The sequence below is a fragment of the Desmodus rotundus genome, chromosome 2 (assembly GCF_022682495.2).
Source record: "Desmodus rotundus isolate HL8 chromosome 2, HLdesRot8A.1, whole genome shotgun sequence".
In the NCBI taxonomy this organism is placed as follows: Eukaryota; Metazoa; Chordata; class Mammalia; order Chiroptera; family Phyllostomidae; genus Desmodus; species Desmodus rotundus.
In genome coordinates, this window is record NC_071388.1 from 59,749,296 (window position 1) to 59,768,700 (window position 19,405).

The 19,405-nt window shown below is 38.6% G+C and overlaps 2 protein-coding genes across 11 annotated transcripts in view; one reads left to right on the top strand and one right to left on the bottom strand.

Annotated features, from left to right (window-relative positions):
- Positions 1–19,405, top strand: part of MED12L (mediator complex subunit 12L) — a 313,958-nt gene that overhangs the window by 220,017 nt on the left and 74,536 nt on the right. For all 9 annotated transcript variants that reach the window (XR_011650864.1, XM_045199938.3, XM_071220599.1 and 6 more), the window contains one exon: positions 16,694–16,841. Coding sequence is in view for 8 of the 9 variants with exons in the window: in XM_045199938.3 (XP_045055873.2) it covers positions 16,694–16,841 (148 nt within the window). In the remaining variant the exon portion in view is untranslated. The remainder of the gene's footprint in view (positions 1–16,693; positions 16,842–19,405) is intronic.
- P2RY12 (purinergic receptor P2Y12) overlaps positions 2,141–19,405 on the bottom strand; it is a 47,705-nt gene continuing 30,440 nt past the window's right edge. Inside the window, exons 2-4 of one of the 2 annotated variants that reach the window (XM_053918256.1) lie at positions 16,441–16,777; positions 8,232–8,358; positions 2,141–6,765 (exon numbers count right to left, since the gene is read on the bottom strand). In XM_053918256.1, coding sequence (XP_053774231.1) covers positions 5,724–6,743 — 1,020 coding nt within the window. In that variant the 5' untranslated portion in view covers positions 6,744–6,765; positions 8,232–8,358; positions 16,441–16,777 and the 3' untranslated portion in view covers positions 2,141–5,723. The remainder of the gene's footprint in view (positions 6,766–8,231; positions 8,359–16,440; positions 16,778–19,405) is intronic. The other variant, XM_045200010.2, reaches the window with a different exon arrangement.

Genomic DNA, 19,405 nt, shown 5'->3' on the forward strand with positions numbered 1-19,405 from the left:
AGATAGGTGAAGGGAAAGAGGAAATTTAAGAGATCTTATGAGGGAATGTGGAGTTCTCCATGGTGAGTTTCACTTCATACTTTTACTACAAGTTTTACCACAGAGTTGGAGTAGACTGGGGTTGGGCCGATCGGGAAGTTTTTGATGACTTGGCTTAGGATTCTGAGAATAAAATTCTGTAACCCACTGGACACTTTAAAACACAAGGCAGTGGATGCCTGATACTTGTGGTTGGAACTACCCACTGGTGACGCAGCTTGAAAAATATGTGTTTGGACTCAGATTGATTCTTGGAAATATAGATTCTGGATGTCATTAATGTAATGGAATATAATTTAAACATATATCTTTTTGTTTGCTTCTATAGAGAGTAAAAACAAGCAAACATTTTTATTTTTATTTTTTTTAAGTAGAGGGATTTGACAGCTACATAATCAGAAGACGGAGCCAAATCCAGTATTTAGATGAAGGTTTGGAACAGTTTCAATTTGAACAAGGGAAATGCTGTACAAGATAATTTCATAACATGAAAACTGGAAATCACATTTTGCTCAAATTTCAAAACGCCAAAGTGTGGGAAACTTTCAGAAGAGGAACTTAAATGGTATTCATTTCTAAAATTACAGAAAAGTATTCTTTTAAGTGTGATAGTTTCAAAATGTTTAATCATGGTAAATATTCAACAGATCATTCATTTTTATACGTTCATATGCTTCATACACGTTAGCTCTTTGTTCTCAACAGTCACCGTGGCCACTGAGCAAGGTCTTTTGCCCTTGATGGCTGGCGTCTCTGAGAGGCGGACCCCCAGAGCAGACTTGCAGCACTGCCTCGGGAGCCCAAGTGCCTGGGTTCAATTCCTTATTCTAGCTCTTGCTTTTCTTGTGATGCCGGGCAAGCTGTTTATGCTCTCTATGAAACCATCGTCTCCTCTTTATATGGAAATGGATAATAGTATCTGCTTTATTGCATTATTAAGGGGATACAATGGGTGAACATTCACCGAGTGTGGAGAATGATGTCTGGCATGGTAGGTGTTAGTGTGTTTTTTGTTAAATGAAATTGAAGGAAAATTGGAATATCATGTAGAGCTGTGGAGGTAGCTCATGGAAGACAGGAAGGAAGAACCAATGAAGATGTAAGTAAAGGTCTTGGGAATTAGGTTGCTAATAAATGGGAATAAACTAAACATTTAAAATAGTACTGGATTCAAAGGGAATATAGTCCAAACTTATAAAACTACACTAGCTGTGCTGTTCTGTCTGATAATATGATCTTATTTAATTCTGAAAACCGTACTCAGAGTTGGGTCCCATTTTACAGAGGAGAAAATACAAGTACAGAAGTTGGGCAGTTTGCCCCAAATCATGCAGCCCAGGCCCACTGCAGATCCACACCATCTGGGTTCTAGAGCCCGTACTCAGAACCTGCCTTACTCTCCTGGCTGTAGCAGCCAGAGGTAAGGTGAACACGGAATTGTTTACCAAATTCTGGGGGTTTTGACCTGGGTATAAATGATTGCTGAGTGAGAAGAATCAAACAACTATAAAGTCAATGGACTTGTGAAGCTTCTTGCCTTGAAGTAAGATACAAAGTTGAAAACAAATTGGTTCAAGGCAGTATAATCAGGAGAGACTCAAAGAAGGTAGAATAAAATTAGAAACAGAAGCCTGTGAAATGCAAATAAACTACTGTTGCCATTTGTAGTCTCCTTTGGGATTTTCCTTTGGATCAGAGTTAACATTCCAGAGGTTCCTGTTGATGTGGTAACCAATACCATATAAATATTTAATAGTATCTGAAAAGATGAGGAAGTACTTGCTTTCACTTGGAATGAAAGTCAAAACGGGAATTCCTAAACTCATAGAAGAGCCTTTTACTTCCCATCAAAGTACACCATGGTACTTTCTCAGATTATATGAAATTGTTTTAAAAATTTCATACCGAGTCAACCAAAAGCAATAATAATAACCTAAAATAAATTATGCAATTTAATGTAAAATGAAGGAATCTGTGTCTGTTCAGTATAAGAAGGTCTGCACATGTAACTGGAAACAAGCAATTGTTTCACAGTATCTGGAATTTTTATATGACTGTCCAGTTTCATATTTTTATTTATAAAAGTTAAAGAGTTCAAATACAGACATGTATATAGTAGGAATTGAAAGTAAAAGTAAACCCCCCTTATACATACATGCCAATCGTGTGGGAACATACATATACATATTTATTTATTGACATATTGGATCTTTGTTTCATTCTGTGTTAGTACATGATGACTTCCCTAAGTTTTAAAAAGTGTAATCTATATATATATATAAAGTTATCATAGTTTAGTTGTCACTAATGGGCATTTTGCCCATTTTTTCTCATTAAAAAACAGTACTGTAGAGCACATACACATCCATATATTTTTGTGCATTTGTTCCAACATACTTATAGTAAGTTTCCTAGAAGCGGAATGGTGGATCAAAGATATGCATCAAAATGTAGAATGCTTGTTTCCCAATAATAGCTTTCCAGAAAGACTGTACCAATTTACAGTCTCACTGAGTGGCGTTCTACAACACTTACTAAAAATCTTTTACATCAATTCTAAACTTGCAGGTGCAAAAGAGCCATGCCCTTTAAGTATAAAGTTATTTGCTTATTAGTGATACAGATCTTTTTATATTTTTATTGTCCACTTGTATATCTCCTGCAAGTTGATTTTTTTTGAAGCACTTTCTCCATTTTTTAAAAAGTCAGGCAACATGTTTCTCTTTACTTTTGATGCGTGAGCGTACTTCCCCATGTTTAGTTCCCACAGTGGGCATTGCCGGCCAGCCTCCGTCACCCAGATCAGCCCCTCCAGTCTGCGCTTGTTCGCTGCGCACGGCTGCTGCAGCACCTTGATGCATGAAGGCGGGGTCTCTTGTTCTGTGTAGGGATTTTCTCCTGTTTTTAAAGTTCTAGTTAGGGGTTGTCAATCTTCTTTTCTAAAGAACCAGTTAGTAAGTATTTCGGTTTTGCTACTCTGTAGTCTCCAACACAATTACTTAACCCTGTTGTTGTAGCAGGGAACCAGCCATAGGTAAAACCTGAATAGGTGTGGCTATATTCTAATAAAACCTTATTATGGACATTGAAACTTGAATTTCATATAACTTTAATGCAATACGAGCTTTTACTCTTCTGATTTTTACCCTCATAAACATTTAAAACTATAAAAACCATCCTTAGGTCTCGGGCTATACAAAAACAGACGATGGGCCGGATTTGGCTTGCAGGCTCCAGTTTGCCACACCTGCTTTTAGACGTTCCTGTGAGGAAGCAGGAGAGAAATGGCCGATACCCAGCATCCTCGGGATTTCTTGGCCACCAAGGCTTTGGGCAAGACTCCGTTTTGTTTGCCTCATTTCTGAACTTTTCATCTTTTGGACCTCAGTCTACAAAATTGGGCTTCACTTTTTTTTTAAGCTATTGTGAGATGTGGGATGTATTATATATATTAAAATTTCTAAGCTGGAGATAGTAATGTGTTCTGTGTATAATAAGCACTTCATAAATACTGATCTCTCAGTCTCTCCTGAATGGGTTCAGTTTGGTGTTTGATGCAGGAGTATATACTACTATCTTAATGTCTTTGAATAAAGAATTCCTGACAAAGTGTGATTTAGAGGATAATGAAATTTTTTATACTATATATAAAAACATCAGTAGTTCCAAACACTTTACAGTTTGTTTGGTTTTTTTTTTGGTAAAGGTACCATCATACCTTTAGCATTTCTGGTTTTCTTTTCTTTCTTTTGTGGAAGTTGTTGTCTCAGTGAGTTAGTTTAAGCTAAAATGAAAGCTTATTCAAGTAAGTCTTTGCCCACTCTGTAGTCTCTTAACATCTCACGCCGTCCTGGCACTGTGATGTGGGCATCTTTATTCTACTCTCTACCCCAACTTGGGTGGGTTGAGTGGTGGATCTGCCCTTTATTTTTCCCATATACAAATTAAGACGGTCAGATAATTGAGCTTTCATTTCTCTTCCAGCTCAAATATCCTCATATTCTTATAGAACATGCACACTTATACATGTGACATGAAAGTGAATTTCATTAGTTTACATGGCAGAAACAGCTACTGCTGTTGGCCCAGAGCTACGTAGAACCTGCATCCGGTTGGACACAGGTCCCTGTTGGTCTCTGTGACTTCCAGTGCTTGCTCTTAGCAGGGCCAGAGAAGGGGGTGTGGCCACTTGAGAATAGATGCCATTTAGAGAGTTCAAATGAGTTCAATTTTGAACTGAAATTTAGCTCAGCAGAACTTGTGGAGGGTTTGAATAAAATCCATTATTATTAAAGTTCAGTGAACTTCCTTATACCATAATTCACCCTTTTAATTTCTTCTATTGTATGTAGATATTGGGATCTATGCCTTCTGTTTGAGAAGCACCTTTGAGGATCATAAATAATTAAGATAAATTATGTCAAATTCTAAATATGTTGCATATTTTGTTTATATTAAAAATAATGAATATGGCTTGAGTGGAGTCAGACCGCACTTTAAGCCTGACCTGGGTTTCCATTTCCGTGTGAACTAATTGATGAGAGATGGCACCCTCAGAAGAGACTTTTCCCAATGTCGTGTCATAAAACGGCGTTGCCGGCTCTTCTTTCTTAAATGGGTTTGATGACTGACGTAGGGGGAAATAGGAAGTGAGTCGTGGTATCCAATATCTTTGAACAAAAAATTCCCAACAAAGTGTGATTTAGAGTTTAATATAAATTTTTTGTTAGACACACAAATAGCAAATGGATAAATCCAAACATTTTAATCACTTTCCTGTTGATAATTATGCTATGCAAATGCATAATTATATTTATTTTTCTCACTATGGGAAATATGTATTAACCTGAGTTGCGCGTAGTTTGTAGAACCAAGTTAATAAAAGTAAGTCAATGATGGCATTGGATTACTGGAGTTGTCAAAATATTAGTAAAACTGTATTGTCTAGTGTTAAAGAAGTAGTATTTTTTCCTATTAGAATTCTCCTTATTTTAATAAGGAGAGCTTTTTTAAAAGCTTATTTTAACAAGCTTCGTTTGCTATTCTACACTTTTTATTGAAAAGGTAGTTTTTAAACCTCTATCTTAATGAACACGTAAGAAAATTCAGTCCACTCTATTACCATTTCAATTAGTATAAATCCCTTAGGTCTTTGCTAATAAGTAAAAGTGAGTAGTTACTCTTCTTTGTGTGTCCCACTTAAGTTTTTATAAGGATTATCACAATAGGTCAGCATTTGGTTAGGGACTAGGATTGTACATACATCTTAAGTATAATTTTTGGTTAAACATTTATCAGATTTATTAGTCTTCAGTTGATTATATATAGTAAGTTGATTATAACATTGTGATCAATAATGTACTTAAAGAATTACAGTAGGTATTATATTGTTACCTGTTTTGCGAAAACTCCACATTTCATGAATTCTGTATAGTTTTACATGTCACATGGTAATTGGATATAGTTTGTTTTGCTCCATTGCTACGTGTTAATTTCTTTTTCTGCATTTTAAGATAGCTTTTAATACTGGAAAAGTAAATTAAGATTATTTTTGTAGTCTTCTATTACTTTAAGAGTCGTTGTTACTAACTCAGCTACTTCTTAGTCAGCATTAATATTTTCACATAGTGTTTCCCGGTTAGGAGCCCCGGACACCACTAGATTGAACTATTACCTCCATTTGTTTACATTGGAGTCTCTTCACTCGGGTCCCCACCATCCTGTCCTTTTTTCCTATTTATATGTGGAGCAGATGTTGCAGAATTGGGGCACTTCAGCATACTCATCAGGGAATTTTTGAAGGACTTGCAAAGGAAGAAGTAGATGAACGGGTCCAGGCATGCGTTTAAGGAAGTCAGCCAGAGAGTGCTCTCCTTCACATAGAACAGCGTGTTCTCAGCGGGGCAATCAAAGACGTCCCGGGTTTGGCTGAGGGTGTAGGGGATCCGGGCGAAGTGGAAGGGCACAAAACAAATAAAAAATACAGCAATGATAATGAAGACTTTGATGTTCACCTTTTTCTTGGGGACTTTGCCTACACCCCTTGTTCTTACATATGACCTGTATAGTTCTTTTGTAATGAGTGTATAACATACAATAACAATCAAAAAATTAATCCAGAAAATAACTTGACAGATATAATTGACTATTTCATGCCAGACCAAACCAAACTCTGATTTGAAGAAAGAACATTTCTTCACATTCTTGTCTCTTGGCCTTTTGTTGGTTAGAATCATGTTAGGCAGAGAGAGTAAGAACATGAATGCCCAGATGACAACAGAGAGAATCTTAGCCCCCAAGAGATTTTGGGGGCTGGATGTTTTGAACGGCCTGGTGGTCTTCTGATAGCGATCAATAGTTATCAGTCCTAGGAATGAAATACTGATGTACATTGTGAAATAAAATACGACGGAGGTCACCTGGCACACAAAAGTCCTCAGTGGTCCTGTTCCCAGTTTGGCATCGCTGAGGATTTTGAAGGGAAAAGTCAGAATCATGAGAAGATCAGAAATGACTGTGTTCTTAAGAAAAATGATGAAGTTGGATTTACTGCGGATTTGAAAGAAAATCCTCATTGCTAGGCTGTTCGTGATGAGTCCCACGAAAAACAGGACAGTGTAGAGGAGCGGGAAGAGGACCTGGGTGATCTTGTAATCTCTGGTGCACAGGCTGCTGTTCCCAGGCGCAAAGGTGAGGTTGTCCATGGCTGCGTTTCTTCTTCAATACCTGGAAGGGGGAGAGAGGGAATAGTTATTTTCAGTCTCAGCTGATTTTGCTCTTATCTCCGTGTGTAATTTTTTGGACAGCCTTCTTTAAAAACTGAGGTTTCTGATCCTCTTTGTGGCAGCTAGTAAGAATACAGAAAACTAAATCTCAGAATATTTCATCACGGCAAATGTTCTCTCTCTAGCAAAGTAAAATGGTCTGAATTGCATGAAGGCATGGATGCTTTGTATCTCTTATTTGTTGAATATTTGCCTCTCAGAACATTTTTGGTCTTAGGCAAATACACACGAGTATTTATATATAAAAACTAGAAGAGCAGTATTGGGTCTTTGCTTTGTTCTTCTCTAGCTTTTAACTTTTTTGTCTTTATTCAGTCACTTTGTCCACACCATCCTTATTACAGGACTTATTTTACTCTACTAGCACCATTAAAGAGTTCTAAGGAGAAATGACTAGTAACTGCCTATTAGAATTAAAAAAGTAAAATACTGAATCAGACAGAAAATTTTCTTTTATAATTGAAGGATATTTATTTCTGCCTTTATATTGATGTCATCCTTTCAAAAATCAGCCTCACGGGGACGCATTCTTTAGCTCCAAATGTAATGGTAGCTAAAATAAAATACTGAAATCATGTCCATGTCTGGTTCTGTAGGTTTTTACACCCCAACAGGCAGCTGTAAAGACAACCAACACTTAATCTGAATACATTGTCTGGCATCTAAATTTTGAAATTTAAAGTGAAATTTGTATTATTTTTATTTCATCAAAAACCATGGAATTGACTTCATGAAATATTACTTCTAAATATAAGATGTAGTAATGTTAAAATATAAATTTCTAAATTTTTAAAAAAGTTTCACGTGAAAGATTTAAATATGACAAGTAAAGATAAAGCTAAATCCTTCCCCCCCCCCATGTCAATGGATTTATTTTTTACCACCCTTTAATTACAGAAAGAAACAATTAAGATTCATGTTGTCACAGTTACGGTTTCAATTTTCAACACCTCCTCTCCTCTCACCTGTTTAACCTAAAACAAAAACCAAAAGCAGTATTTAATTGATGCAATATCAGTAATTGTAACCTTCCTTGCTATTGTATATTCTTTGATAGTTTTGGAATTTCTACTTTGGGAATAGTCATTTTGCGTAGACCATAACTTTTTTAACAAGTGTTCTTGATATTAAGAATTTCATCTCTCTATATTTAAATCTCATTTCACACTCGAAGTAAAATAAGACCATTTGTAATATATTTCATTGCTCTGTATAAATTTTTTAATGAAATTAATGGTTATCTCTAACACCATTATTGCAGCTTATATTTTAATTTTTATTCCAAATAAGTGCTTGCATTGATATTGTTATTAAAGGTTTCCAATTTTAAGAAAACTTGAAACAATTTCCACATGCATCATAGTGTATATACATATATTTGTCACATACTTCTAGATATACAGTTACCTGGTTACTCTGTTGATTCTGAAGGATTTGAATGTATCCAGTAAGTGGTAATTAATTCAACCTGCAGAGTGGCAGCTGGTATTTTCCAGTAATTTTCTGGGTTTTCACCAATAAAGTCTTGAGGATTCTAGAGAGACATAGAGCAAGGCAGGAAAAGAGAAGTTCACAGTGTGAAATTACCTTCAGATGCTGTGGACTGAAAGCTATGCAGACACTGGATTTCCGTTTGGCCCCTTTTATGACTTCTTCTTTTATTTCCTTGGGAAGTGTGGGGCACGGTGGGTGAAGAGTCATCTTTTGAAAAGCAATTTAAAATCCTGTGGCTTTTTTTACTGAAACCTGCCTTATAGTTGATGCTGTATGAGTTGTTTTGGTTATTTTCTCTCTAAAGGATAAATCCAAGCCTTTTGAAGTCAGCTTCCTGGAAAAGGTTGCAAGCTTGCTTTGCCTGAAACATACTGTGCTCAACATGGGTGATATGTTACATTGTAACAAGTAATTACATTAACTTGAAATGTGTGCTTGTTAGGGATGTTAAGTCTCTTGCTCCTTGCTTTTTTTCCCTGTTTAATAATGTCATTATTTTAAATCTGCATTTGATCAACTTTTTGTAAGTGAAACAGTTTCCTCTCATTATAAATTATAAGTTTCCAAAATTACATTAGAAAGAAAAACAGCTGTATCCATTTCCAGCCTTATTATATAAGTATCTTGCATGCTTTTCTTGAGCAGAATTTACATAGAAACAATTTTTTTTCCCTTAACCTAGCTTTTGGTTTGGGGAAATACTCGGATGTCATTAAATTCAGGGATTCATGTATCTCTAGTACATTGATACAGTGTTGTGGGTGTGCGTGTACACAAACACACACACACACACTTCTAACTGTAATCTCCCCTGTTACCAGAGAACCGTTTGGGTAGATGCCTTTGCTATGAAGATATGTTTTGGTTATTTCTTTCTTCTAAGTTTTTTGTGTGTGTCTCTGCATTTCTTAATCTTCAACAGTGGTTCTCAGTGTGCAGAACGGTAGCAAGTCTTCACCTGGGAAGTCATGGGAAATGCACATTCTTGGGCACCAAACCAAGTCCCAATGAGTCAGAAACTCTGGGTGCACCTTTCATCTGTGTTTTAATGAGCCTCCCATGTGATACTCACGCACACTAAAGCTTGAGGACCACTGATTTAAACTGACAAAAGAGTTTTCTTTGCATTAAGAATTTTAAATCAAGCTATGAATTTGAGTCATTTTATTTGGAAATTTCAGTTACTTAATGATCTTGATCTGTCAGTCATCAAGAGGTATCTATTTGATATTAAACTCTTGGAAAAGTAGGTATCAAGTTATTTTTATTTTAAATTTGACTATTGCGATGAACAAGTCTTATTTGTTGAATTGGAGACACAAACTTATACTTTGCCAGAACTTTTATGCTATGCACACTTCAAAATAATAATAGCCAATGTTTGATTTCTTGTATCATCATGAATTAACTCATTTTGTGATCTCACCTGCTGTCTGAAGTAGATGTTCATATTGTTTCTATACTGTGGATGAGGGAAACTGAAGAAGGGAGCAGTGAATTAGAGACCCAGTTCCAACCCATGCTGTCTGATCCCAGAGCCTGCATTCATAAGTAACTACTATGCAGTTGCCACTAAGTCTTCACCATCTCACTGTCTCCAAGCCCCTAACCTACCCCTACCCCACATTGAGGCTGAGGAGTGAGAGGTGAATACCATGAGTGGCTGCACTTTCTGCAAGAAAGCAGGAGTCATACTTGCCTTTACAGCAAATTGTAAACTCTACAGGGGGTTTATGAATTGTTTTTAAGGTCTAGAGCTGAAACAAGACTTGTGGGGAAAAGCATAACTGTTTTCAACAAATCAGTGTATTGTATTACAGGAACACGAATTCAGGATCCTTAAGTCATATACTTTATTGAGAATTTGTATTTGCAAATCCCCAGAGGGCTATGAATAGGGATTTGAAGGGTAGAGGAAAGGCTCCAGCTCTTTCCTCTGGTTTTAACTCACAGCCACACCTGTCTGGGAACCTTCTCAGACATTCTTTTCTTATTGGAGGATGACTGCCAATTACCCATTTTGATAACTAGACCCTGAAAGTGACTAAAATCTTTTAAATGAGATTGTTTTAGGTTACAAAAGTATATTATCATACGAATAGAAGTTGAGCGAGTTGAGCAGTTTGACTGATGAGCAGTTTCTCATTAGTAAACAACAACAGGCAGTTTGTAATTGTATGTATAACTATTGGAAGCAGGACTAACTTTGAATAATTTGGTTATTTTCAATGATTGAGATAACTTAGAAAAATAAAATTATGTGCAAGTGATTTAATTGGTTTATTTATTTTGCCAAGTCTGCTAAAGGTTGTCTGCTTATCTGAAAATATTTACTGAATGAGATTACTCTGCACCCAGAGGACCTCGTTCCTGAAACGATAGGGCTCCGTGTCCCTTCAGAATCAGTTTGTGGCAGGAGGACGGAGAGGTAGCTCTAAGGCTGTCAGGGTTTGTGAATGTGGTCATTTGGACATCAGAGGGTGTTCTAATTGAACACATACATCTTAACACAGTGCTTCTGTCATCCAGCCTGGCTTTTCCTGCTAAGAGCATAGAAATTTAGGTTAGGTAAAAGACAAGCTCCTAAAGTATAAGGAGTCTTGGGCATTGGGGTTTTTAGTAAATGAGAGTGCTAACTCTGCCCGTCTAATTATTTGTCACCCCTGTCTCAAGTGCTTTGCTTAAAAATAGAGTATTAGTATATCTGGTTAAATACCTTAACATCAGTTATGCTCCCAGGATGCACTGAGCTTGTTGGATAAAGGCCTCATTTCAGCTATTCTGTGGACTAGAAGCTATCGTAGAACAAAGATTTGCTATGCAAATCAAATTAAAGGGGCTTCCTATTTTCTTGATTTAAAGAAAAATTTACTCCAATTCAGGTGGAGTTACTGATGAGAAGAAGCTGCTCATTTCCTGTTCCTTTAACACAGCCTCCCTCTTGTACATGAACATACCCATTCTTCCAACCCAGCTCAAGGCTCATTACTGATACAGCATCTATTTGAGGTTATTTTATTATAAACAGAATAATGTGGTAGAAATAAACAGAATAATTGAAGAATTCAGCTACAAAAATAGTGGTCGGAAGCCTCTTTTAAGAGTCCTTTATTTTAACAAATGAACTAAAGTTAAAATTTTATGTAAATTTATAGTTTTTTTTAAAAAGTGGCCTTTACTGCTTTTTTGGAGATGATATATACAGGGTTTGTATTTGAATATTTAAGCATGCAAATTAAAGAGTGTTGGGGAAATTAGAAATGTTTAATTTTATCGTATCAGAGTGGAACTTTTATTTCCCTTTAGAAAGAGCATTAACTTACTAATTTAAAAATTCTCCAGTTATCGGGTCTCTGTAGAAATATCAGAACATATGAATAAGGAGAGTACATAGCTCTGATAGTCCAGCCACGTTTTCACATCTGTATGAACACACACTCGTTTGGGCAACATTTCCAATCGCTTATTTGAAAGAAATGAAGATGGCTCAGAGCAGACGTCAGTTTAATTCACTGCAATTCTTCCTTCTAAAGATATTTGGGTCAAGAGACATATTTTAATTTCTGTAGTATAAAAGGCCTTCCAGGTCTTTGGACGTGCCTCCTCCTAGTTCCTTATCAATTAAGTCTTTGCAGTAGAGCATCTGGTGAAAGAAAGTAATTGGTCTGAAGATTTTCAGAACTCAGTTTACAGGGGAAATGAGCTGCTCCATGGAAGGACAGCAGTGGGCTGGCCTGAAAGGGATGGACAGGCTTCTTTGGATTGTCCAGTTGATTTTTTTCTCCTGCCAAATAAATGTGTCTTTCAGGAAATAAATAGTAGGATGATTCTTTGGTACTCATCTCCAGTCTTTAATATTACTTAAAACTATGCAATTTGAGGGTATTTTAATTCCCAGTTGAAAGAGTAGAACTCATTGGTACCTTCGGGAATATTTGGTCTGTTTTCTTAGGTTGCTTTAATTCTGATGTAGTAAAACTTGGTATTTGGAGACTTGTGTATTTTCTACATGTTCAGAAAATTGACATAAACCAATCTCATAGGCCAGCGATTTGCAACATTTTTCATCTCTTGGCACTCATGAACTAATTACTAAAATTCTTTGGCACACCAAAAAAATTTTTTGTTGTTGGTCTGACAAAAATGTAAGTATAATTTTGATTCCTTCATACCATATGGCTATTGTCATTTTTTAATTTGACAATCTAAGGGAAAAGAAGTCAGTGCCCCTGACTAAGTAGTCAAGTATTGCATGTTTTAAAAATTCTTGCAGCACACCAGCCGAAAATGGCTGTGTCGAGCTATTGAAAAAGAGTTGCTTTTAGAAGTCTTTGTTTTTCCATTGTGACGAGTGGTAATGGCTATCATGATTTTCCTAAAAATATTAACTGTCAAAAGCAAACACTGTCCCTACACCGTACAGAGGCGACCAGTGGTTCTTTTTAAAACTCTGTCCTCACTCTCCACTTAGGACTTTGCTTCTAGCCCAGCTCCTGGAGCACATCGGGGCCTGAACTGATACAAGCTTCTTCTTGTTGCTCACTTTTCCACCTACGGATTTCTCTGTGTTTTTATCAATTTTCCTTTTACCCTGTGATTAAGTAGAAAGGTGTGCCTGTGTTTCTTTCCAAGTTAAGTCAGACAAGAAACTGTTGTTTTCTCTCTCTTTTATCAGTTATCTGCCGGAGACTTTATGTGGAACATGGCTTTGAAACAAGAGGTTGCCACTGATTATCCTAATACAACTTTCTCTTCCAGGCTTTTGTTCTTCATACCCAACTGTGAGTCAGTGTGGGCCACTTCCTTCACCTTCGCGTATTTCTCCACCTAGTCTTACTTCAACTGCTTGTTTCCTGCTATCCGCCCCACCACTGTAGAGAAACTTCTCTTTTGAGGTTCACATGTGTTTTTTAAATAAACACATCAGAGAGGCCACATCCATTGACTTCTTCACTGCATTTGATAGTCTCGATGACGCCCCTTGCTCAACATCCCCTCCCTGACATCTGTGACCCTGACTTACCTGGTGCTCTTATTGATTGTGGAGATTGTGTATGCGTCATCTGGCTTATTTATCCTCTGCACTGTCTCAGCCTTCTTTGCTCCCCCAAGAGAATTGGGGGGATTTGCCTCCTCTCCCAGTGACAAATTGCTCTTATACCTAAGCTGTCACCTCTGTATGGGTCTCTGTGTCAAACTACCCACTAAATATTAAAAAACGTGTACCTACCCCTCGAATTCCCCTCACCTAAAGATGAATTCATGAGCTCCCTGCCCTTATTACCTACACTTCTTTTCTTTTAACATAGTTTGTCTAGTGAGTACATCTTGAAATCCAATGAGATAAACATTCCCCCAGATGCTTTCCTAACTTCATTCAAATACCTCCTGATTTTGCTTTTTATTTTGTATTCCCACCACTAAGATGCAGTTTATACCCTACAAGCGTTTTTACTCTTTCTCTGCTTCTCATTTCTCTTCAGTTTTGTCACACTTACAAAGTTAAGTTTCCTACAGAACTAGTTTTTGTTTTTATCTTCCTTTTACCCTAATCTTTTAGTCATGTGTTCTTTCACTAATCCAGTTATTTATTCATTACTTTGTATAATTAACTAATGTTAAGTACCTAATCAGTGCCTATTAAGAATTTAAATGTGACTAAAATATACCTGGGATTCCCTTTACAAAAATGGACAGTGCAGTGGGATAGACAGGCATTAAACAAATACCTGGAAACTAAGTGAATAATACTGTGATACATGCTCCAAAGGTTCCCTGCCCCTCCTGTGGTGAGGGCTCTCACTGAAGTGAGGTGTTGGGGTGAGGGACCTGGAGCTGTAATTGTTCACAGCATTCCCACAAGTGAAGCTGAGGCTGCTGAGAGTATTTGAGGTGGCGGAAGGGGAAACAGCAAAGGAGGGAAGTGCCCAGCGTCTTTAGAAAATGTTGAGTAATGTGGTACGGTGTAAATATGGAGTGTGTGCAAGAGAGAAGGGGAAGTCTAGGAATATGAATGGACAGCAGTGGGTGCTACTAAGTATTTTACATTTTCACCTCAGTTATTCTCCCAAAAACCTACAGGGCAGGTGGTGTTACCTCGATTTTCAAAGGAAGAATCTGAGGCTCAGAAAGGTCCATTTTCCGGGACCCTGGAGCTGGACTTGAATGCAGGCACAGCTCTCTCTGGCCCGCGCGTGGGCTGTTACTGGTGTTCTGTAGAGCCCCAGTCTCCCACGTGTTTGTGAGGATCACATGGATCTTTCCGGGACACCGGCCCTCACCATCGCTGCTTAGGCTTCGGGCTCTGCAAATACTGCTTTTACAATGTGACACTGAATCTGCACTCCTGGAGGACAAGGAGCTGTATCTGTCATCCTTGCCTTTTTCTCAGGGTTCCTAGTGCCTTGTCTTACTGTAACTAGATACTCTACAAACTTTGTTGCTAACATCTTTCCATCATACCTTACACAGAAGTTTTCACTAGGAGCATTTGATGACAGGGACCTTAACTGTAAACAATCCCAGGGCACAGGACTGTCACTGCTTAGGTTTTGTTTATTTTGAGAGAGGCGGGTAGGGAGAAGGAAAAAGAGGAAGAAAAACATCAATGTGTGAGATAAACACTGATCGGCTCACAACCCCATACCCCGTACACCCCTAACCAGGGGCCTGGCCCACAGCGCCGGCATGTGCCCTGACTGGGAATGGCACCTGCCACCTTTCAGAGTGCAGGATGACGCCGATCCCCTGAGCCACACCAGTCAGGGCACTGCCTGGGTGTACAACAGTTTTCTCCGTGCCCTCCTGTTCCCTTTTTAAGGTTCATATGTGCACATCCCACCAGACAAAAGACACATATCAGCAATTCCGTGTGACAACAACAAAAATAGGAAATTAACAAGACGCTCAGGTCATTCAGATGTGCAGCCAGGTGTAGGAGTCCCTCCCTGTGTTGACTTTTTCCTACGGTCTTTGAGGAATTTGGATGCTCGGGATATATTAAATGTCAACAGCTTCTAGGAGTGATTTGTTCCTAGCTGTTTTTTCTTCTTTTTTTAAGGAGGCAGGTTTGAACACCTGAAACAATAATTATTTGGGGATGGGGTAGCAAGGTAGAGCGGCAGAGTGTACAAGTATAGATTTCTAGTGGAATAGAATAAAAAAGGAACCAGTGCAAGGAGAAGTGGTACTTTGAATTCAAGTGTGGGAGAGAGAAAGAACGACAAAAAGAGACTGGGAAAGAGACTGGGAGGAGAGCGGCAGAGACAGGGACGGGTTTCGAGACTGCAGAAGCATATGCCACCGTGTGCGCGTACATGTGTGGAGTACTCCAAATTCACTGCGCTTCTGCACGTCTCAAGCATTTTGCTCTTTTTTTTGTAGACACTACTAATTATGATCACAATACAGTTGGTGTTTACTGGGAGATGTTCTTCTCTCATGCAAGCTCCTGAGGGTTAGATGCTGTTAGGGAGGGGAAGGAAGCACCCACCATGGACAAAGAGGTAGAAACAAAGAAGGTGGACGGAAGGAAAAAGCTGGGAATTATCCCAAGAAAATGGAAGTGCATGAGATCGGAGAGAGAAAGTTAGAAAACTTGAAAACCAGGTGTATGAGAGGGTACACCCTGCGCTATTTAACTTTGGCTAAGCAATGTGTTTAGCAGCATGTCCATGTCTTTGTTTTGCTGTGACTAAATAATTTCCCTTCCCATGTGGGGGAAATAGTGCTTGAATTCACTGTGTGCGGGTAGGGCGGGGGTCCAGAGGAGCAAGGTGGTGTCGGACAGAACTTGTTTGCATTTGCAGCTATTTACCTCACATCAGATGAGACCCACGTACTTACTACGTATTGTCTTGTTTGGAAATAGCCATACCTGTGTATCTTACACAGTCATGTTGAAAGTAAGTGAAGCATTTTCTAAAAGTCCTTGAGGATCCTAGGAAGATCTTTTTTCTAAATATGAACTATTTAATGATGCTGTACACAGAAAACCAAACTTACTAAGAAATAACATTTCCCGTAAGGGAACAGTACACGTAGATAGTATGTAAATATGAGGTGAAATCAACACCATGTTAAATTTTAAACAATGAAAAGTTTTTCAGTAGTCAAAACTTACTCTGTAGGGTACGCCCACATCAACTGCTTCTATTAAGACTTCAGGTCAGTAGACACTTTTCTTTTTAACTTTAGCAAGTTCCAAACTGGAAGAACAAGGGTGTTGCCAGTGGAGGCTGAGGTGAATTGAAGGGCAGGCGGGGCCCCACCACCTCCAGCCGGCCTGGAGCTCTGTGGTTAGTGCCCTTCGTGAGCACGGCCCGCAGCCCTGCTGCTGCAAACAAGGCTTTCAAAGCTCATTTTCTGTTTTTCAGGACGAGTCTTCAAGTCATGAATGTAACCAGCGCACAATCCTTCTCTACGGAGTGGGCAAAGAGCGCGACGAAGCCAGGCATCAGCTGAAGAAGATTACCAAAGATATTTTGAAAATCCTAAATAAGAAGAGCACCACAGAGATGGGGGGTAAAGAGCCCAAACTCATTCGCTTCCATTGTGCTGTCTTACGTCTTCCCTCTTAGCACAGCCCTTATCAAAGCGGTCCACGGCACTGTCCCCGGAGCGTTTCCTCTCCCGGGTGACTGTCACGTTGAAATATGAACAAGCACATTGACATTTCAAGCCCTTCGTTCCATTTATAGTAATCCTGGTTATTAAAAGAGCATGTTCTCTAGATAGAAGTAGGTAGTTTTTATTTTCTACTTTTTTAAATACTTACGTTTTCTACTGTAGCGAGAATGAAGTACTGAAGAATGAGGTGGAAACCCCTTATTTTGGAAGAGTTTCCCCTCTTCTTACCATCTTTTTTCAAGCCCGTACTTTGCTCTGGGCCCTCATATTTCCGTGGTAATCGAAAACCATGACAGTGCAGTTGCTGACCTGTCCTTACATTATTTAGAAACAGAATTGCAGGACGTTGTGGCCCCTCATAGCACCAAATGATTTCAAGTGAAAAGTAGAATTAGGTCTTCACTCTAAAGTGCCTTCTTTACTGGGAGCACTCTTCCCCCAGCTTCGTGCATGGCTTTCCCAGTGAAGCTATGCCGTTGTCTTATGTCACCACCTTGCATAATTGAAATTTTGTAATTATCCACTTCGTGTTTGCCTAATTAATCTTTTCAAGGTTTGTTTATGTTACTGGGCAGTCATATGATTTCAAATATGATATCATTATATATACTGCACGACCACCAGAGGTGTTCATTTCTCTATTACTTAAATAATACAAAGGGGAAAAAGTTTCCATTTTCCCTGTGCGAGCAGCACACTTCCCGCATATGGTCCAAACCACCTCTAGAAACCTTACTTTGTTGTTCAGTACAAAATAATACTCTATTACGAACCTCTGCCCAGGGGACCCTTTGGACTTTAACCAGATGAATCACTGGATAAATTAGTAGAGTTTGTCCGTGCTAGATCTTTGCTACAGGAAAGCATAGATACAATTAATACAAAGAGCTCTCCCTCCGCTCCATCAGTACAGGGGCAGAGGCAGAAGCAAGGTGCAAGGGCAACACTCTTTTCTCTCTGAATGCGCCCGTTGAGGGTGTGTGAATCGCACGCTAGTCCGTAGAACACTCAGGGTGGAGAAGTTACCCTCCTGTGATTTGCCTCACTTTCCCTAACTGCCTCCTATTGCCAGTTAAGGGCCTTAACTGGGCAGCTGTACTGCACCAGCCTCCCGAGGGGGCAACCATGAGGTGCGGAAGGGAAATGAAACCCTGTTGTTGTTTTGACCGGTCCTTATTCAGCTTGAAAAGAACAAAACTGCTCTAAGGAAACTGTTGATCTGTCCTTGGCTCTTTTCTCAGTTAAGAGAAAAGAGGAAATGGGTCACATTTAGAAGGTTGAATTTAGAAGCTCTGCAGGTAGGGAGTAAAAACTACAGAAACTACTTCTTTGTTTCCTTGAAAATGGGGTAGACACTATCTCTTTCAAAAGGTTCAGTAATACAGTTTTTTAAAAATCTAAATTAATTTTAGAGAGTCTTTCCAGAGCCTATGGAATTTGGGGGTTTTGGAAAACTGAGAGGGATGGGAAGAGGAAGGAAGCAATGTGGTATCTTTTTCTGTTGAGTCTACTTCCTTCCTTCACAGAGTTTTTAATGCCAGACTGTAGTCTGTGCTATCTTTGTAGCAGCCTCTTACACAGGCAAGTCTTGTTCATGAAGTCAACAGGCAACCATTGCTGTGTGCTCATTTGGGACTCAGTAATAGAAAAACCACTTCGAGGAGGATTCTTCAAAGGGAATTTTTGTCTTTCCTTCATTTTAGCTAAAATTCCTCAACCAGAAATATCTTAATTTGGTGATATAGTGACCTGGCTTCTGATAGTTTACCTTTAAGTCACTCCTTAAAACCTAGAGTGCCCAGCCGAAGCTAGCTACCTACCTTTCAGATTAACAGAAATTTGCCCCCTTTGTTTGTAAAGATGAGGATGGGTAAGGCAGGAAAACAGAGCTTGGGTAAGCATGTATTTGATTTCTGGCTATGCATACAAATATGATTTTGAGGAATTCATTGGGAGTGTTCTCACATCAACTACACCTTACCTAGGGGTATTTATAATCTAAAACTTACATGATATTTCCAGTTGAAGATGGTCAGACCGTGTTTTACATTTACATTGATTAGTCATCTTTGGTTTTCAATTGTGCATCTGTTGAAAATATTAATGAAGTTTACCAAACTAGAAGGTCAAAACTTGTGTGATTTAAAGATTTCAAAAAAAGGACAACCTTGTCCTGGCCCGGTGACTCGGTTGGAGCATCATGCCATGCACCAAAAGGTTGCAGGTTCGATCCCCAGTCAGGGCATATACCTAGGTTGCGGGTTCGATCCTTGGTTGAGATGTGCACAGGAGGCAACCAATTGATACTTCTCTCTCTCTCCCTTTCTCTCTGTCTAAATTCAATAAAAACATATCCTCCAATAGGGATTAAAAAAAAGGACAACCAAAATTAAGTAACTGAAGAACAATAATACCTACTAATTAACATAAGACAGATGAGGGAAATCTGAATTATGACT